The sequence below is a fragment of the Pholcus phalangioides genome, unplaced genomic scaffold, assembly GCF_987345545.1.
Source record: "Pholcus phalangioides strain wild (caught in Gottingen) unplaced genomic scaffold, Ppha-v1.0 ptg000007l_1, whole genome shotgun sequence".
In the NCBI taxonomy this organism is placed as follows: domain Eukaryota; kingdom Metazoa; phylum Arthropoda; class Arachnida; order Araneae; family Pholcidae; genus Pholcus; species Pholcus phalangioides.
Window position 1 is genome coordinate 24,840,313 of NW_028301600.1, and position 19,600 is coordinate 24,859,912.

Below are 19,600 nucleotides of genomic sequence, written 5' to 3' on the forward strand. Positions count from 1 at the left end.
TTGGAGTAAAGCTGTGAAAGTGCACATAAGGATAAAAATTTATGAAACATATTATATGGCTGATTCCTCTGATAAATTAAGTTGATATTATTCCTTGGGACATTCACTAATGTTCTCCTTTCACTTATGTTTTATCTTTTAATCTGTTGAATTCTCTTTTTAAAATCCCTAAAGTTCAGCCATATTTGGAAATATTTCACTACATAAACCACTCAAATGGTCTTAACAATCTGCTAGCGCTAGCATACCCATTTTGCCTATAGCTACCTCCCAAAATTGTTTTGGGCATCATTTTTTTGAAAACGTTAGATACTTCTTCCAGCATAAGATGTTTGTCTTGCTTTGATAATTTAGACTCAAGTAAAGCTGTATCTGTCTAATTTGAAATTCTTTTCATTAGCTATTTTAGAAATTTCAGATCATTCACTGATTTTTTGATTTAAATTTTGTTTTTAACCATCTCAGTATCCTCATCTCATTGTTGAATATTTTTTCCTAGGGGAAAGCTTGCATATCCAGTCAGTTCTGAACAAAATATTAGAATTTTTATATTATTTGATAATATCAGGGACGCCGGAAGTAAAAAATGTTTGGTATTGCTTGAGTAATGAACATAATGTTCACTTGGATATGTATGAAGACCATACGTCATACATTCAACAAAATGTCCCGTTTTCGGTAAATCTCCCATCGCCTGAACTGAGGGGGAATGAGCTATATTTGAATGATGATATTAGTGTTGCTGAGCAATACCATTCAAATGATTGGTGTTGCTTTAGCAGCATGAGCATATATGTTGCGGCGTCCCTGGATAATATTCGATTATTCATTTAAGTAGGAGTAATTAAAGAAAAAATATAAGTTTTATGAAATTATTGAATTTTTTTTGGCATGAGTATGTTTACTGTTATCAAATTGTGATGTGGCACACACTAAATGCTTTAACCTTATCAGCAACAATTACAAGATATCTTGCCTAACTTGATGCTTTGTATTTTTGCAATTCCAAGATAACCTTCCTCCTTAAAATCCTCATATTTTAGCAATATGAAAAAGTGTTAAAATTTTTTATCACTCTTGAACATGTTTTGCTTCACTCGCCAACCTGTCCATTAATTGCCAGTGGGTGAAGCGAGCATTTGATAAGAGAAAGAAACTGACCTTTTTTTCTTTTTTTTGGGATAAAATATGAATATGCATACAGTATAAATAATAGAAAAATAAGATTTCCCATCGTTGTCTTATTTTTCTCAGAGTTGGGAGGGGAAGCACTGTCGCTTACACAAAACAAATTTACTTCATTTCATAGACCTATTTGCCAAATGCATAAAGAAATACAGGATTAGGTTAAAATTAAGGCCACGTGCTGGAAGCAATTATATACAAATATAAATTTTGAAGTCACAACAGGCAAACTTTCAACTAGGTGACTGGAAAATAAAGTAAAAACGAGAAGATATGCCCATAAAAAATAAAGATTTCAGAGAGCCTAAATACAGTAACCCAATTTAGAAATAATGTAAGAAAATTCATTTAAGAAGAAAAAAAAAAGTTTGCAGCATATTTGTTGAGGAATTAGCCTTTTGTAATGAGAGATACTCATATGTTGATTCATTATTGTATCGTTTTTCCCCCATTATCAAGACAATGACATACGCTGCTAATTTAAATCATTCCTAAAAATCATATTATTTGCAGGTGGTGTTTTTCAAGTGTATTTTGAACTATTCTTAGAAAAAATCTGCTCACTTTCATGCAGTAAAATGATATATTTCTTCTGACTGAAATTATTTATTTCTACAGTTGTCTGTGATAGGCCGTTGTGAATATGGAAAAACTTGTGCATTATTGATGCAGCTGTTCCATCAGTCTGCACAAGCGTATCAAGAGTGTTTGAACTCGACTGCAACATCAGCAGAGCTTGATATCCAGACAGCTATACAAGAAGGTATTTTGATTTTTTGCCTGCAGCAGAATAATATCTGTAAAGAATGATTCTCTATTTTTTTCCATAGAAATGTGTTGGGATCAATAATATTTACATAATCATCAATTAAATCATTAAATTGTAAAATCTTTCTATAAGGATGAAAACTGGTATAACTAACAACATATATTTTTGGTTACAATAAAATTTGAATTTGAAACAATAAAAGTTACATGTATATATGCAGTAAAACTCCAGGTTAGGAGTAACTGTTTTCAAGTGTTTTGCAAGATGAGCAAAAATTTTTCACAAATGTTGACTTTATGAATGATTAGTGTCTGACAATACAAGCAAAAATTTAAAACAAATTTTTGACGATAAAATACTGATATCTTGTAATAGGAATAGGTAGTATGTAAAGTGAAGCTTCCTCGATGAGGTCTAGCCCTCCTCCCCCCCCCCCCACCACAAGAGAGTTTCATATAAGTGTTGGCTTTCTTTTAAACTAAGCACAACTCCGGTCTAACGCCATGGAAAATTTACCACAGAATGGGTTGTGCTGGAAGTGTGCAGTTGTATCTAACTAGGGTTACGAACTGTCCTCCTTTTCGATGTCATTTCAAGCATCCTCCTACGTTTTGGGAAATTCACTTTTTTTGTCCTCTTTTTTTTCTGTTTCTGCTCTTTTTTAGCAGCTCTGTTTTAGAGTTGGGAAAAATTATTGTTGTGGTGCCATCTATATTGTGAAAATGTGGATAAGTCAAGTCACTAAGGGTGCACGAGTAGGCATCCTCCTTTCTCAGTTTTCGAATCTCGTAACCCTATATCTAATAGTCTGGGTGCATATCTAGTGTTGTGCGCAATTATTTAATGCTGCCATCTATTTTTCACACTATGAGTGAAGTGTAATAATTGAATTTGTTGTAGGCAGCGTTGGGTTTTTTGAACACAATAGGTAACATAAAATTATGAGAACTTACCTTTTTTGTATATTATGTTTTATTTTTAAACAATAATTTATTACAATAATTAAAACAAAATATTTATAATTTGTAATTTTGGAATTTTTTGCCAGACAAAGTCTAGAACAAATAATATAATTTTATGGTCCATTTTATCTAATCTACTGATTACCCATGTTCAATTTGCTAAGGGAAACAGAGCTGTTTATTCAAAATGTGTGGGATAGGCCTAGGTATCAGCGTCAGGCTTTTTATCTAAGAAGCTAACTCAGTATTAAAACAGTCAAAAACTTATTGTCAATGCTGTTGAATAGTTTTTTCAACCTGACATATGTTAAATAACAAAAAACCTACTTTTATGCAGATTAAAGTGTTTTATGTGTTTAATTGCGATATAATTACTGAGTATGAAATATCTATTTTGATATTTTAAATTTTCTGATCTGCCTAAAATTTTATTTCATATTAAAAATTCTTGCGCAACGTCTGTTAATACACTAATTAAACTCGTATATTCTTACCTAAATATTTCTTAGCTCAGGTTGTATAAATCCAGAGTTTTAAAGAATATTTTCAATTAAAGCAGAGCTGGCAGAACTTGATACCTGAATCATTGTTATGCATGTTTAGATACAAATTTAATTTGAAAACTATCACATTATAAATGCTGGTGAATATACCATGTCATAATCAAACATAGTTATTCGTAGAGAGAGATAGATGACTTTTTCTCAGCCCAAGATATCAAGGAAACAGTTATTTTCTGGATATTAAGCTGAAGTAAACTCAGAAAGAAAAGTCATCACGTGTCCGCCAGGACTCGAACCCAGGCCCTCTAGCATGCTTGCCCGGTATGCAAGAGGGCCTGAGTTCGAGTCCCGGCATAGACGTGATGACTTTTCTTTCCGAGTTCACCTCAGCATAATATCAGGAAAATAACTGTTTCCATAGTTATTCTTACTTTTGCATTAAGAATAAGTTATAGCAGTTTTTCTTAAGCATATACAATCAGCACTGCCAAATTAAAGGACATTTTAGTACTACAATTTAGTATTTTGGTTGCTAGCTATATTTTAATGTTATGCAGAATAAGAGTATTGTTATAAGTATCTCTCTCAGTGATTATCTAGATAATTTAATAATAGCAGAAATCAAAACATTACATATGACATAAAAGAAGTTTTTAAACACCTTCTTAAAAACCTATTAAAAACCTATCCATTATGAAAAGAGTACAGCAGCTTATGTGCATACACTCATGTAAGCAGTTGAAGAAATTTCTCAAGTTTGAGAATTATCTGGAATTGAAGAATATCAAATAGTTCCATAGTATTTTTTTTCCTTCCATACCATTTTTCCTTCTGCTAAATATAAATACAAATACCACGCCACAACAGGCAAATTGCCCAACGAGGTGGCTGACTTAAGAACATCATGGATCCCCGAGCCATTATTTTTTGGAGGCCCTACCTACTACTGCTACACCGCACATGCACCCCCCCCCCCGCGGAAGCCACAACGAATCGGTACATGCGGGAAATGTGCGTGTACGTGTAATGAAACGTGACGTGAAGTTTTTTTTCTCTCTCTCTGTAATGCTTGTTATGTGTAGTGCTGCCATCTGCCACCAGTTTTTCTAACTATGAGTGAAGTGTTATGATTGAATTATTTATCATTGTAGGACTGTTGCTCTCTGTGGCGAGACTTTTTAACGGGGAGATCGGCTCGCATTTGCGCCTTGAAGTTGGGAACCACAGAAAACCAACTTCAGCCGACCACCACTGTGGGGTTCGAACCCGGATCCTCGCATCGCGAGTCCGTCACTATAACCACTCGACCACCACAGCGGCATTTATGCTTTTATGCTTTTATGCTATGCTCCATTCAAATTGTATATTTTACAAGAAAAAATACATATATATTGTTCAAAACAATTCTGGAGAGTAGAGAATTATTTCACAATCATATTCAGTATTCATTCTTTGTATAACATGGTCTCTTTAAATATTACATGCAATTAATGTGTGTATTTTCAACAAATTTTTATATTCAAAAGTGGTATTTGAGGTTTTTAACATGACAGTTTAAACCATGATGTAAACCATCAAAAACTGTTGTCAGAAACCTGCCAAACCTGGTTGTAGGCCTGTTGCTTTCTGTAGCAATAATTTTAATGGGGAGACAGACTCGCATCATGCCTCGATGTTGGGAACCTCAGAAAACCAACTTCAGTCGACCACCAACTGTTTCGTTGGTGGGGTTGGAACTGGAGTCCTTGCGATGTGAGTCTGTCACTATGATCACACTACTGCACAGCAGTATACATATTGACTTTTAAGCATCGTGTGATCGCAATTATAATGTTGACAGTTACACTTACTCTCATTGCAGGCAAGGCTGTCTTAACAAATTTTTGGGCCATTTTCAAGTACTTTTCAAGGCTTCTATTTATTATTTTAATGGAATACGTTATTGAAATTTATATGTGTATTAATGAAACACTTGAATAGTTTAACAGCTCTTGTTTTATTTGGACCCATTCTTCAAAATGCTACTGACAATGGGAGTGACATTCATAGCACAAGCTCATAAAAAGAGTTGAGTGTCTATCAGGGCTTACATTGTCAAATTGTGAAATAATCTCCAAAGTAAGAATGTTTCTTTATACAACAAATACTGCATAACAAAATTTGATAAAGATTAGAATCTGTTTCTTTTCTTTTTTTATTCCAAAATTTTTATGGCAATATATGGTAAATACATTTAGAAATAAATAAACAGATATTAACTTAACATACTGACTAAAAAAATGATTATAAGCAAATAAAATTGTCCATAAGGGAAGGAGCTTAGTTATATATATATACTTATATACACTGCTCAAAACAATTAGGGAAGCAAACAAAAAAGTGAAGAAAACTGTGCGAGACGGCCACGTATTGGCATACAATGGATAGTACACGTGTATCAATGCGCAATACAGAAAAAAGGCGTAAAAAAATTTGGAATTAAGCTGTAATTCTTTGAAAATATGGAAAAAATATGATTTAGGGCAACAATTTGGTTACATGTAAAAGATAAAAAAAAGTACTGTTTAGACATGATGCATGAGTTTTAATAAAGTGTGTGGTCTCCTCGAACAGCTAAGACTGCTGCACACCTGTTTGCCATGGATGCGATGAGGTTATCGATCAGACTTTGGGGAATACTGTTCCACTCCTCAAGAAGTGCAATCTGCAAGTCTTGGACAGTAACAGACGGCCTTGGTCGCGCAGCAATGCGTCGTCCGAGCATGTCCCGAATATGCTCGATTGGATTCAGGTCAGGAGAGCACGCTGGCCATTCCATACGCTGTATTGTTTCAGCTTCAAGCTTGTTCTCCACCAGACGAGCTCTATGCGGTCGGGCATTATCATCCTGGAAAACAAAGGAATCTCCAATGGCTCCAGCGTAAGGGATGACATGAGGTCGCAGTATCTCGTCTGCATATCTTCGGGCCGTCAAAGTGCCATTCCGAATGATATGCAGGTCCGTACATCCGCCTATGCTGATTCCACCCCATACCATCCAACCAGCTCGTCTGTATTGTGACCTTTCACGAACGAATGCGGGGTTTTTTCGAGTGCCCCTGTCCCTCCATACCAGAACACGTCGGGTGTCACACTCCAGACTGAATCGGGACTCGTCTGTAAACAACACTTGGCTCCAATCATGTTGCTCCCAATCTTAATGTTCAGCAGCCCATCTTCTTCGGGCCCAACGGTGGCGTGGGGTCAATGGAATGCAGACCATTGGCCTACGTGCATAGAGCCCTCCCTCATGAAGCCGATTACGTACTGTTTGACTGGACACCCTTCGTCCTGTTGCCAAGAGCAACCGTCTTTGCAGCTGTGTAGCATTCTTTGTTCTGTTTTGACGGGCTGTTAACCGTATATACCGGTCATCAGTTGCTGTAGTGGCGCGTGGCCGACCTTGCCCTGGTCGACGTCTAACATTTCCTGTTTCTTGGAATCGATTCCACAGCCTTGCAACAACACTTCTGGCGACTCCAACAGCGTCCGCAACACTACGTTGTGTTTGCCCGGATTCCAGTCTGCCTATAACACGCCATGCCATGGATTCCGGTAAATCACGTTGTTGAGACAGCCTCAAGTCACCTTGTCTCAAAAAAAAATACTGCGCAATCGAATTTCACAGTTATGGCAGTAAAACAGACGTTTCTGCAACATCCCGATTTCTGCCCTTATCTCCTTTTTCTGGTTTTTGACGTCATGAACTTTGATTTGCATATGAAGTTTTCTTCTTCCGTTTCCTGCTAGGCTTTAAATTATGGATGATTCATTTTATGTTACTTATCGGTATACATTTTTGCGTAATTTTGTTAAAACTATGTGCTCCCCTAATTGTTTTGAGCAGTGTATATAGTTTATATCTTTTGTATATATTTCGAAACAATACTGGTTTGTCCCCTTATCGAAACACTAGATTGACAGTATATTAATAACTCATGACCCATCCTATTCATTCCCATCCTAATTTTTTCTGAAATGATACTAGATACAAAATAAATGTGGAAAGAATGTGTTGGTGCTTAGCAAATACCTATTTCTGCCAGGACATTTTTTACTGTAGTTTTTCCAGCAATGGCGAAAACTTGCTGACCTTAAAATTTATTAATTCTTTTAAAATTAAAATTAAATTTTTAAAAGAATAAGTTCTTTAAAACTAAAGTTTGTGTTCAAAACTATCCCATTTGCATTTAGAAAATAATAAAATGCACAATAATGTCTCATGTATAAATAGGGAAACAATCAATTTTTGCAAAACAATCACTTGGCAAAAACTGACAAAAACCTATTTTACAGTTTTACCACCTATTTCAAAAACTTTCCAACCCTGATTTTTATGCAAGCAAGGATTCCGAAGTGAAACTTCCTTGTTCTTAGTTATCATTCCAGAAATATTTGAGCCTTCAATATAAAATAAGTAAAAATACAAAAAAATTTTAAATGTACTCTTCTTTTGCAAAGAATCATGGCTGTCATGAGGAAGACTGTCAAGAAACAAATCATTTAAGTTTATATTAAACTGAAGAGCCAAAAGAACTGGTACACGCATGCGTATGCAAATAAAGAGTTATGGAATCAATCAGAGTACGGTGCTGCGGTCGGCAACGCCTATATAACACAACAAGTGTCTGGCATAGTTGTTAGATCGTTTACTGCTGCTACAATGGCAGGTTATCGAAATTTAAGTGAGTTTGAACGTGGTGTTATAGTCCGCGCACGAGAGATGGGACATAGTTTCTCCGAGGTAGCGATGAAATTTGGATTTTCATGTACGACCATTTCACGATTGTACCGTGAATATCGAGTATCCGGTAAAAAATTAAATCTACGACATCGCTGCTTCCGGAAAAAGATCATGCAAGAATGGGACCAAGGACGACTGACGAGAATCATTAAACGTGACAGACGTGCAACCCTTCCGCAAATTGCTGCAGATTTCAATGCTGGGCCATCAACAAGTGTCAGCGTGTGAACCATTCAACGAAACATCATCGATATGGGCTTTCGGAGCCGAAGGCCCACTCGTGTACCCTTGATGACTGCACGACACAAAGCTTTATGCTTCGCCTGGGCCTGACAACACCGACATTGGACTGTTGAGGACTGGAAACACGTTGCCTGGTCTAACGAGTCTCGGTTCCAATTGCTTCGAGCTGATGGACGTGTACGGGTATGGAGACAACCTCATGAATCCATGGACCCTACATGTCAACAGGGGACTGTTCAGGTGGAGGCTCTGTGATGGTATGGGGCGTGTGCAGTTGGCGTGATATGGGACCCCTGATACGTCTAGATACGACTCTGACAGGTGACAGGTACGTAAGCATCCTGTCTGATCACCTGCACCCATTCATGTCCATTGTGCATTCCGACGGACTTGGACAATTTCAGCAGGACAATGCGACACCCCACACGTGCAGAATTGCTACAAAGTGGCTCCAGGAACACTCTTCTGACTTTAGACACTTCCGCTGGCCACCTAAATCCCCAGACATGAACATTATTGAACATATCTTGGATGCCTTGCAACGTGCTGTTCAGAAGAGATCTCCACCCTCTCTTACTCCTACGGATTTATGGACAGCCCTGCAGGATTCATGGTGTCAATTACAGGGTTCCCAATGACCTGGAAAGTCAGGGAGAATCAGGGAAAGTCAGTTAATTGGAAAACGGTCAGAGAAAGTCAGGGAAAATGTTAAATATTTGTCAAAAGTCAGGGAAAATTCTAAATACTTGGGAAAAGTCAGGGAAAATCTGAAGGAGAAAAAAATCAGAGGATAAATCTACATTCAAGTGGTTTACCTTCACTTTTTTCTATGGAAGATTATTTTTCAGATCCTCAGAGGGAGGAAAAAAATCCTTATCAGCATTTTCCACCAGATCCCGTACTGAGAGAAGTGTGTTATCAGTTGAAGTGTGGGATTTTACATACTGGAAAACAATGTTGGCCAAGGAACAATCTGCCCTCTGAGTAAATAGATGATGGTAGCTGTCTAAAGAGGAGAGACTGGCCTTTCCATTGTTGAAAACAAAGCCAATACCAGCTCTAACTTCTTTTCTATCTCTTCTGAAAAAACATTTTTTCCTCTTGCTTTTTTTCTCCTGCCTGTGGGTTGAGAACCTTTAACCTTTTTATGTTGAAGAATGATTTGAATTCAATTATCTGTGTGTGAGATTTCCAAGGAAACTGGTATTGTGTGCAAGATCATATACACAATTTGATTTGGTGGCAAAATATTAACATTCTGTCTGTAATGTGCTTTTCAATGGTATATTATCACAAAATGTTATACATTCGGCCCTCCCCATATTCATGGTTCCTGTATTTGTGTTTTTTTTTTTCTTCATTGGAATTTTTTTTTCCAGCAATGCTCAGCAATCGCCATTCACATGTTTTGTTTACAAGATTTGAGTTGTGCGTGTTTAGAATGGCTCATTTGTCTAGTGCGCTACTGATAATACTCTGAAAGGAGGAAAAAAAGTGAAAACTTTACAAGAAAAATTGAATATATTGGCTATGCTTGGCGAAAGTAAGTCAATTGCTGCCGTGGCTTGCCATTACAGAATCGACGAATCTACTGTGAGATATATCAAGGAAAGGGAATCTGAAATTCGGTCAGACGTGGGTGTAGCTGCACCTGTGGCAGTAAAAACATTGCATCGCCTATGCAATCCACGGGTTTCTCATACCGAAAATGCAGGGTTTTTTTGCTAAAAAGTTTAGTAGCAGACTTTCTTTGTTCAGCAGATGTTTAACGCTGATGAAACTGCACTATTTTGGAGAAAAAGCCGCAGAAAACATTTATCACCCATGAAGAAAAGCAAGCCCCTGGTTTATGTTATTATGTATGTATGTAAATTATGTTATGTTATGTTATGTTATGTTATGTTTAAGGCAGACTTACGGTAGTTAAGGTACACTTACTATGTTGTTTGTGCAAATGTGTATGGGTACATGGTAAAGCCCACCATCATTTTTAAATCTATGAATCCGTGAGCATTGAAGGGAAAGGGTGAGTCAAATCTCCCGCACAGTATTTTTGATGATCATTAGAAAAGCTTTGACTATGAAAACATTTTTCCTGGATTGGTTTAAACAATGTTTCATTCCAAAAGTCCGGAAGTACCTTGAGAGTGAAGACATGCCATTCAAAGTTCTTTTGATACTGAATAAAACTCTTGGACACCCAGATGTCAGTTAGTTCAAAGTTGATGGTGTGGAAGTCTGTTATATGTCTTTTAATACAACATCTATCATTTAGCCCCCTTGATCAGGGGTAATGCGAGCATTCAAGGCTCACTATACATGTCACTCAATGAAGATGATTGTGCATGCAAATGCAGAAAATATCTCGAAGGTATGGAAGAATTACGCTATCACTAATGCCATTACTGTCATCACTAGAACCATGGCAGCTCTTAAGAGAGAAACAATCAACTTGGTTGGATTGATCTTTGGCCACATGTGCACTCCAGGACACAACCATTTTTACAGAGCCAACTGAAGAGATTATAAAAGACATTGTCATGTTAGCGAAACAGGTGGGTGGAAAAGGGTTCAATGATATGGATATAGAAGAGAAGTCGAACAGCTAATTAATAGCAGTTCAGAGGCATTGACAGAGGAAGAATCAATGCAGTTGATTGCTCATGAAACAAGCGGTACCAGACGAATCAAAATAAAGAAGTAAAATACAAGTTCACCATGAGTAACATAGGGGAGGGCTTCGCAAGTTGAATAGATTATTTTCATGATATAGATCCCTCTATGGTACATTCTTCACATGTAGAAAAATTGGCAGAGGAAGTCTTGTCGACACACTCCAACATACTTGATGATATGAAGAAGAAACAACAAACAGAAATCGCAATGTTCTTTCAGACAACATCACCAACAATCAATCGCTGCACCCTCTTTTACATTCCCTTATACTTTTGCGTCATCCTGCTCTTCTCATGATGTTCAAGAAACGAGGTAAACTAATAAAACTATGTTTTCGGTTATTCCGCAGATTTCCCATATTTTCCCCCCACCCCTGAAATGTAACCCCCCATGAATACAGGGGGGGGGGGGGTGATAATTTAGAGTGATATTGGATGGTTTAGAATTATTATGCACGTTACAGTGTTTGGTCAGGGAAATTTTTTAATTTGGTCAGGGAAATGATCAAGCAGATTTTGCTGGGAACCCTGAATTACCTCCGACAGACCAGCCACGGCCCAGGCTCTGTCCCTCCAGGGATATAAGCCTTTTACCCTTGCGGGTTGGGTTGTGCTGGGGAGGCCTGAATTACCTCCAGCACTACTTCAGACATTAGTCGAGTCCATGCCGCGTCGTGTTGCGGCACTTCTGCGTGCTCGCAGGGGCCCTACACTATATTAGGCAGGTGTACCAGTTTTTTTGGCTCTTCAGTGTACTTACTATAGAGAAGTTTGATTTGATATTTGAGTGTTTTGAATTAAAAGTACATTCGTAGAAAGAATTATGCTGGCAAACCAAAGTTCCACTGAATATATTTCTGGCCTTGTGATTGCAATCAGGTCCGCATAAAAATCTGTGTCCCCCAAAGCTTGTAACAATTTTTCGTTCAAGCTAACACATTCTGTTAATTGAGGAAGTCATGTGTTTTTCTGGTGGAACTGAGTCTATAGAATTGACTTCTTGAACAGAACTTTGCTACTTCATCTTTTTTTAGCTCATTAATCATAAGCTGCTTGCTGTGTGAATCTAACGGCCATTCACGGAATTTGGCCGATTGCCAAATTAGGAGGAGAACCACTTGTAACATCTTGAAGAACCAATGATAAAGTCAAAAAACAAGAAAAAACCAGGAATTTTAACACATTTTGACACACTACAAGGGCCACCTTTAGAGGAAAGATATAGCGACTATCATGGTGACTTAGGGATCCCACTTGAGTTGAATATCAAATATTTTAACTCCTGATTGCTCAGCAGAAAAAATTATCATGGAAATTGATTATTCATGCTTGAAGACCATAGTCTATTTCAGTTTGTGCTCAACGTTTCTCCAACACTAGTGGTTGGCATCATCAGGAAAAATTGCATAGCAGGAACAAAACAAAAGTCAAATTTTCTGTAGTCTCTTGTTATATTTATGCCCTCGAGTGGCTTAGCCTGCACTATTGTTTTCTGATTGGTCAGTTGATCCCATGACTGGCAGCTGATAGATTCTGTCATCTTGTGGTTGCATTCGTCTATCTTCATTATTACCGTGGCATTCTCCTTGTCTGCTGACAGAATAACAATATCTTTATCAAAATCGAGAGGGCACGGAGATTGCATAAAAAAAAAGATCTAAATAAAGAGATTGAGCACTTGAGAGAAATCAGTTTTCTGCACTAATGGATACAAAAAAGATGACATTGAAAAAGCCTTATGCTCTATCAAGGAATCACCAGTTTAAAATGAGAAGCCACAATTAATTGGAAAAGCTGTGCTGCCCTTTACCCCTGGAGTTACAACAAGAATTAGCAAGGTCTTGAAAAACATCATATAAAGAGACCATTTTTAAACCAACCAGAAAAATGGGAAATACTGCGATCAGCGAAAGACCATCATGACTCTCTATCGAAACCAAGGATCTACAGAATACCATGCATGTGTAGCCAAGTTTACATTAGAACCACAAAAAGATCTGTGGCCACAAGAATAAAAGAGCACAAGCAATGCTGCAGAATGGGCCAAACAGAAAAGTTTGCAGTAGCAGAGCATGCCCTTATTGACAACCACAGTGTAAAATTCAGCAAAACTCAGGTAATAGCTAACGTTAAATATTTATTTCCACACATCTACAGAGAGGCTATTGAAATCTATAGGAACTATAATAGAAGAGAAACTTTAAAACTGAGTAGATCCTTCACCCTAGCACTTGGCAGAATGAGAACCTTCCTCTTCAACATCCAGCCACAAAATGACAACAGCCAATTAGATAACTGCGTCTCTTGGCCAATCGGGTTCTTTCGACCTAAGAAACATTTATAATTTGTCGCGAGTCATGTGATCAACTGACCAATTGAAAGACAATAGGTGCAGACCAAGTCACTCAAGGGCATAAATATAAGCTGAGACTACAGAAAATTTTACTTTTGTATCAGCCATGCAATTTCTCCTGAAGATGCTAATCACTAGTGTTGGAGAAATGTTGACGAACTCAAATAGACAACGGTCTTCAATCACGAATAGTCAATTTTCATCAAATTATGATGGCAAAATCTTATCAACTATTTAGAAAAAATTATGTTAATATAAGTCAGAAAGAAGCTGATTGCCTGCTTGTAAGTCAGAAGCAACATTCTGATTGGTTGCTTGCAAAATTGAGTTATCTGATTGGTCTATTTGGATTTTTTTTTTTTAATTTTTGCTCGAAATGAACTCAGGTCAGGGCAATCAGTGTTGTTGATTGTTTTCATTGAATTCTATTGCCTGAAAGACTTGATCAATTCGTCTCGATCCGTCAGCATCCTTTCCATTTCTTGACACACTTATTAATATGCTTGAATTCAAGGAATAGGAATTTTTCACAGAAAATTGTGTAACTTTGACTGTTAATCTTTAATTTATTAGTTTTAAATTGTCTTACTTAAATTAGAGAATTAAAATTTGTGAATTTGTTCCTTTCTGTGTGTTTCTTTTTAAATCTGTCGTGTAAATATGTTTCCCTTCAATATTAGGAAATAAAAAATCTTTCATACTTGGCAGCTTAAAATGAAGCTTATGAAATTGATGTTATTTTGACATATTTAGGCCGGTTGACATGGCTAGTTTATATAATTGGAGCTGCAATCGGTGGAAGGGTTTCCTTCAATATTACTGATGAATATGATACCATGGATGGTGAGCTAATATGTCAGTGAGTATGTTATATATTTACCTCATTTTGTATGGTAATACTTTCTTTGCTTATTGGTTATTATTAAATAAGAAACATCAAGAAATTAATTTAACTTTATTAGAATTCATAAAAGTATTTTTGTTATTCTAAGCAGAAAGAGTCAATGTGTGTAAGTAATTTACTAATGACAGTAGTGGAAGAATTGATCAACTTTGCCCAAGAATATTAAGAAGACACCAACGAATAAGGCAAATACACGAAAATACAAAAACGATAATAAATCTACTCCCCCGATTGTAACATCATGGCTTAAATTCATTTCGAGCGGGAATTATAAGAAAATTCGAATAGACCAATCGGATAGCCCTATTCCGCAAGCATCCAATCAGGACGCTGCATTAGTATCTCATGCAGGCTCACAGCTTCATTCTGACTACAACGTTTGAAGTGAACAGACATACTTTTTTCCGCTGAGGAACTGAGGGTTAAGATTTGGTATTCAACCCAAGTGGGAAACTCTGTCAGCGTGACTAGTGCTTAAATTTTCCTCTGAAGACGGCTCCCATTGGTGTTGAAATGCATTAGGACTTTTTGTATTTTCATTTATTTGCCTTATTCGTTGGTGTCTTAATAATGACAGCAGAATCACTGAACTGGTTGCTGTAAACACCACATTGCTTACTGAAGCATCCACTGTTTTTGATGCTTACACCTGATTTTGTGCTTGCAAAGTGTAAAAGATTGATCATATGTTTTCCCGAGCAACAATGCTTTATTCAAGTTGCATTCAAGAATTAGAATTACACTGATTTGACTTTAAACTTATGTCACAGTTGCCATATTAGTACTCTTCTTCTGATGATGGGCATAAAACTGAGCTAAAAAAAGTTGAAGATCCTTGCTTTTAGACGTTTTACCAGGGCTTGACAAATCAAACTAAGTCTTGGCACCAAAAAAAAAAAAGAATTTGAAGCCATACATTTTTTCTCAGAGAAAAAGAGGTTCAAAATAATGTTTCTTTCAACTTTTCCAGGACATGGTGACTGCTATGTTGGTGGAGACACTAATATTAATTGCAAAAGTTTTGTGTTGTCCTCAGACTCTAATTTAGTAACCACACATATAAAATTTTATATAGGTGCCAATACCAATTTTTTATGGTGGTTTTATATTGAGTTATACCCAAGGGTTTTTTGCCTAAAAATTTGATTGAATCAGTTACTTGAAAAATGGTCTGCTTTGCTGCCATGATATCAGCGTGCTAGATAATAGTAATATATATTTCAGATAGAATCATCTTTCAGCATGACCTAGTTCTTTGAAACAATGCAGCTTACATCATAGAACTTCCTATATAGTTTCACATGCTGCTGCGAACCATAAAATGATATTTTTCTCAAAGCAGTGAAAATTGCATCTTCATATTACAGACCTGCCAACTCTCCCGATTCAGGCGGGAGACTCCGGATTTTTCATCCTTCCTTCCGCTCTCCGGATTTGTTAAAATTTCTCCGGATTTTGGCAGAAAATTAGATTTCACGTTGTCGTGGCGTCAATAATTACTGTTGTCGTTAGGGAAAACAGCCGTAGTCATTTTCATCGAGCAGCCATAAAAAAAAGTCTTTGTGACCGCATTTAAGCAACTGGCAAAGACGCGACTTTGTTTTCGTAGCATTTATCAGCAATCATTTATCAGGAGCATGACCTTCGTTGCCGAAATTCCTGTATAATCGTTATTGTATTCCATTAACAGCCGCGCGGTAAACACGTTTTTCGTCCGCAGCTTTGTAATTTGAATTTTTTTAAATCGTTTTTTCCGATTAAACATCTTCAGAAAGAAAATATATAACTTTAAGCTGTATACAGCTAAATATAAAGCTTTTAAGAATTCATATAACCAAGATTATCAATCACTGATAGCATCCACGAAAGGAAACACATACTTTATGAACAGTATGTAGATGTCATTTCTCTATTCTGCATGGAAAGAATGGCATAGAATTATATTCTTCTCAGGGGCAATGCAGAACGTGCCTTGGGGGGGGGGGAAGAATGTAACTTTTTCTTAATTTATTAAGCCTATGAGTGTCAAGGAGGGGGGGGGGTACCCCCCTCGAGAGAATCTCCGGATTTCTGGATTTCAAAAGTTGTCCTCAGACTCTATTTAGTAACCACACATATAAAATTTTATATAGGTGCCAATACCAATTTTTTATGGTTGTTTTATATTGAGTTATACCCAAGGGTTTTTTGCCTAAAAATTTGATTGAATCAGTTACTTGAAAAATGGTCTGCTTTGCTGCCATGATATCAGCGTGCTAGATAATAGTAATATATATTTCAGATAGAATCATCTTTCAGCATGACCTAGTTCTTTGAAACAATGCAGCTTACATCATAGAACTTCCTATATAGTTTCACATGCTGCTGCGAACCATAAAATGATATTTTTCTCAAAGCAGTGAAAATTGCATCTTCATATTACAGACCTGCCAACTCTTCCGATTCAGGCGGGAGACTCCGGATTTTTCATCCTTCCTTCCGCTCTCCGGATTTGTTAAAATTTCTCCGGATTTTGGCAGAAAATTAGATTTCACGTTGTCGTGGCGTCAATAATTACTGTTGTCGTTAGGGAAAACAGCCGTAGTCATTTTCATCGAGCAGCCATAAAAAAAAGTCTTTGTGACCGCATTTAAGCAACTGGCAAAGACGCGACTTTGTTTTCGTAGCATTTATCAGCAATCATTTATCAGGAGCATGACCTTCGTTGCCGAAATTCCTGTATAATCGTTATTGTATTCCATTAACAGCCGCGCGGTAAACACGTTTTTCGTCCGCAGCTTTGTAATTTGAATTTTTTTAAATCGTTTTTTCCGATTAAACATCTTCAGAAAGAAAATATATAACTTTAAGCTGTATACAGCTAAATATAAAGCTTTTAAGAATTCATATAACCAAGATTATCAATCACTGATAGCATCCACGAAAGGAAACACATACTTTATGAACAGTATGTAGATGTCATTTCTCTATTCTGCATGGAAAGAATGGCATAGAATTATATTCTTCTCAGGGGCAATGCAGAACGTGCCTTGGGGGGGGGGGAAGAATGTAACTTTTTCTTAATTTATTAAGCCTATGAGTGTCAAGGAGGGGGGGGGTACCCCCCTCGAGAGAATCTCCGGATTTCTGGATTTCAAAAGTTGTCCTCAGACTCTATTTAGTAACCACACATATAAAATTTTATATAGGTGCCAATACCAATTTTTTATGGTTGTTTTATATTGAGTTATACCCAAGGGTTTTTTGCCTAAAAATTTGATTGAATCAGTTACTTGAAAAATGGTCTGCTTTGCTGCCATGATATCAGCGTGCTAGATAATAGTAATATATATTTCAGATAGAATCATCTTTCAGCATGACCTAGTTCTTTGAAACAATGCAGCTTACATCATAGAACTTCCTATATAGTTTCACATGCTGCTGCGAACCATAAAATGATATTTTTCTCAAAGCAGTGAAAATTGCATCTTCATATTATATGCTGCCATAAATTATATGCAGGAAATTATGGTATGCGTGATATTATGGTACTGACATCATTGCTCCCCACAGCAATTTAAGTTTATCTCTGCTTATAGATAGATTTTGGCTAGCTTGACATATAGACCTTGATAAAAAATTTTTATTTAGATTCAATGTGTTAATTTTTCTTGACTACATAAGTATTTGATTCTACATTTCACATGCAATAAACACAAAACAACTGAATGTAAATATTTGTCTATGTACAATTTGTTTGTTTAAATAGGAAGAACAAAAGTTTCAAACAGTGCTATGTAAGGTCATAAGGGCAGTCTTCATATCAATATTTCTTAATTCTACTGACATATTAAAGATGAGTTTTAATGAAAAATCATGCTATTGCAAGTTAATTGATTTGCTATAATTATTTTACAGGGTCTTACAGTTGATGAACTTGAAGGATTCTCTCTTACCTCAACGTCGTTGTGAGAAATTAGAAATGGCAGTACTCAGTTTTTTTGAGCAGTTCAGAAAAATATATGTTGGTGATACGATTCAGAAGAATTCTAAAGTATATAAGCGTTTATCTGAAGTTTTGGGATTAAATGAAGAAATAATGCTCTTGAGCGTATTCATCAGAAAGATGTATGTGTTTAACATTTTTTATCAAGTATTTTAAATGTGATTTCTTTTTTAATGAGATTAACTTAGTATGGTATATTATTCTGTGAATCTGGGCAAGAAAAGTAACCATTTCATAAAGTTAGGAACAAGGCTTATAAAATTTCATTCTCCTGGTATAAATATTCTTAAACCTTAAATGATTGACCTTTTTTTTACATTTAAGAACACTAATTTATTTTATTTATTTATTCAATATTGCTTGGTCGAGGCCTATACAAGGAAATGCGGTGGTGAAAATTTGACAAGGGAGACCATTGATGCTACAATAGAAATCGGAAACTGTTGTAAAAATCAATAATGTTTTTGATGGGAGGTTGTTCCAATTGAAACTTGCGAGCATGAGGCTAGGGGAACCACCACTATAAACCTTTGTTAACTTTTCCAACACAACTCTGCCTCTTTTAAGGTAACGGAAGTAAGGTGCTTTGCATCAGTCCGAGTCTGTGAGCGGTTCTATCTATCTATCTATCCAATTGGTCATTGTTTGAAACTAAATTTGAAACAATCTGTGGATGCAAAGGTAGGTTTAAATTGCTGGGAATGGTTAATTCTATTGGAAAAGTGTGAAGCTCTAGAGTTAGAAAACCGGAAGTGTCGATATGAAAAAGGCGATTTTGAAAAAGAAGGTTAATCAAGAGATATGTCTACAGGTGGAAAGCAGTTGGATATTGAGTTAAACTTGTTCAGAATTGGAGGTGGAGGATGACCAACAATTTAAAAAGGAGCAGGCAGATTTATTTTAAGTAGATTCTAGTTTGTATGTATTGGAGAGAAAATAAAGCAAATTTAGCATTTGGTATTCCCCCCCCCCCCCACTAGTTGTCAAAAGGTTAATATGATGTTTTTTCTTTGATAGTGTTTCTTTTTGTACAGTTATGTTAATAATAAAGTATAAATTTTTGTCCTTTTCAATTTTTGGGTGGATCACTATTGGTACATCAGGAGTTTAGAATGGAACACCATGTGCACAGACTAAGTGTACAATTTAATTTTTTACAAAATTTTGATTTCAGTCTCCAAATTTTGATCTTATAATGATGAATAAGAGTTTTAGATTATGTTAAAAAATAAATATTA

At 36.3% G+C, this 19,600-nt stretch overlaps 1 protein-coding gene across 4 annotated transcripts in view; it reads left to right on the top strand.

Moving 5' to 3' along the window:
• The window catches only part of Ranbp16 (Ran-binding protein 16), a 164,646-nt gene that overhangs the window by 57,693 nt on the left and 87,353 nt on the right, over positions 1-19,600 (top strand). For all 4 annotated transcript variants that reach the window (XR_016192796.1, XR_016192795.1, XM_089232902.1 and 1 more), the window contains exons 12-14: positions 1,804-1,948; positions 14,227-14,332; positions 18,275-18,484. Coding sequence is in view for 2 of the 4 variants with exons in the window: in XM_089232902.1 (XP_089089028.1) it covers positions 1,804-1,948; positions 14,227-14,332; positions 18,275-18,484 (461 nt within the window). In the remaining 2 variants the exon portion in view is untranslated. The remainder of the gene's footprint in view (positions 1-1,803; positions 1,949-14,226; positions 14,333-18,274; positions 18,485-19,600) is intronic.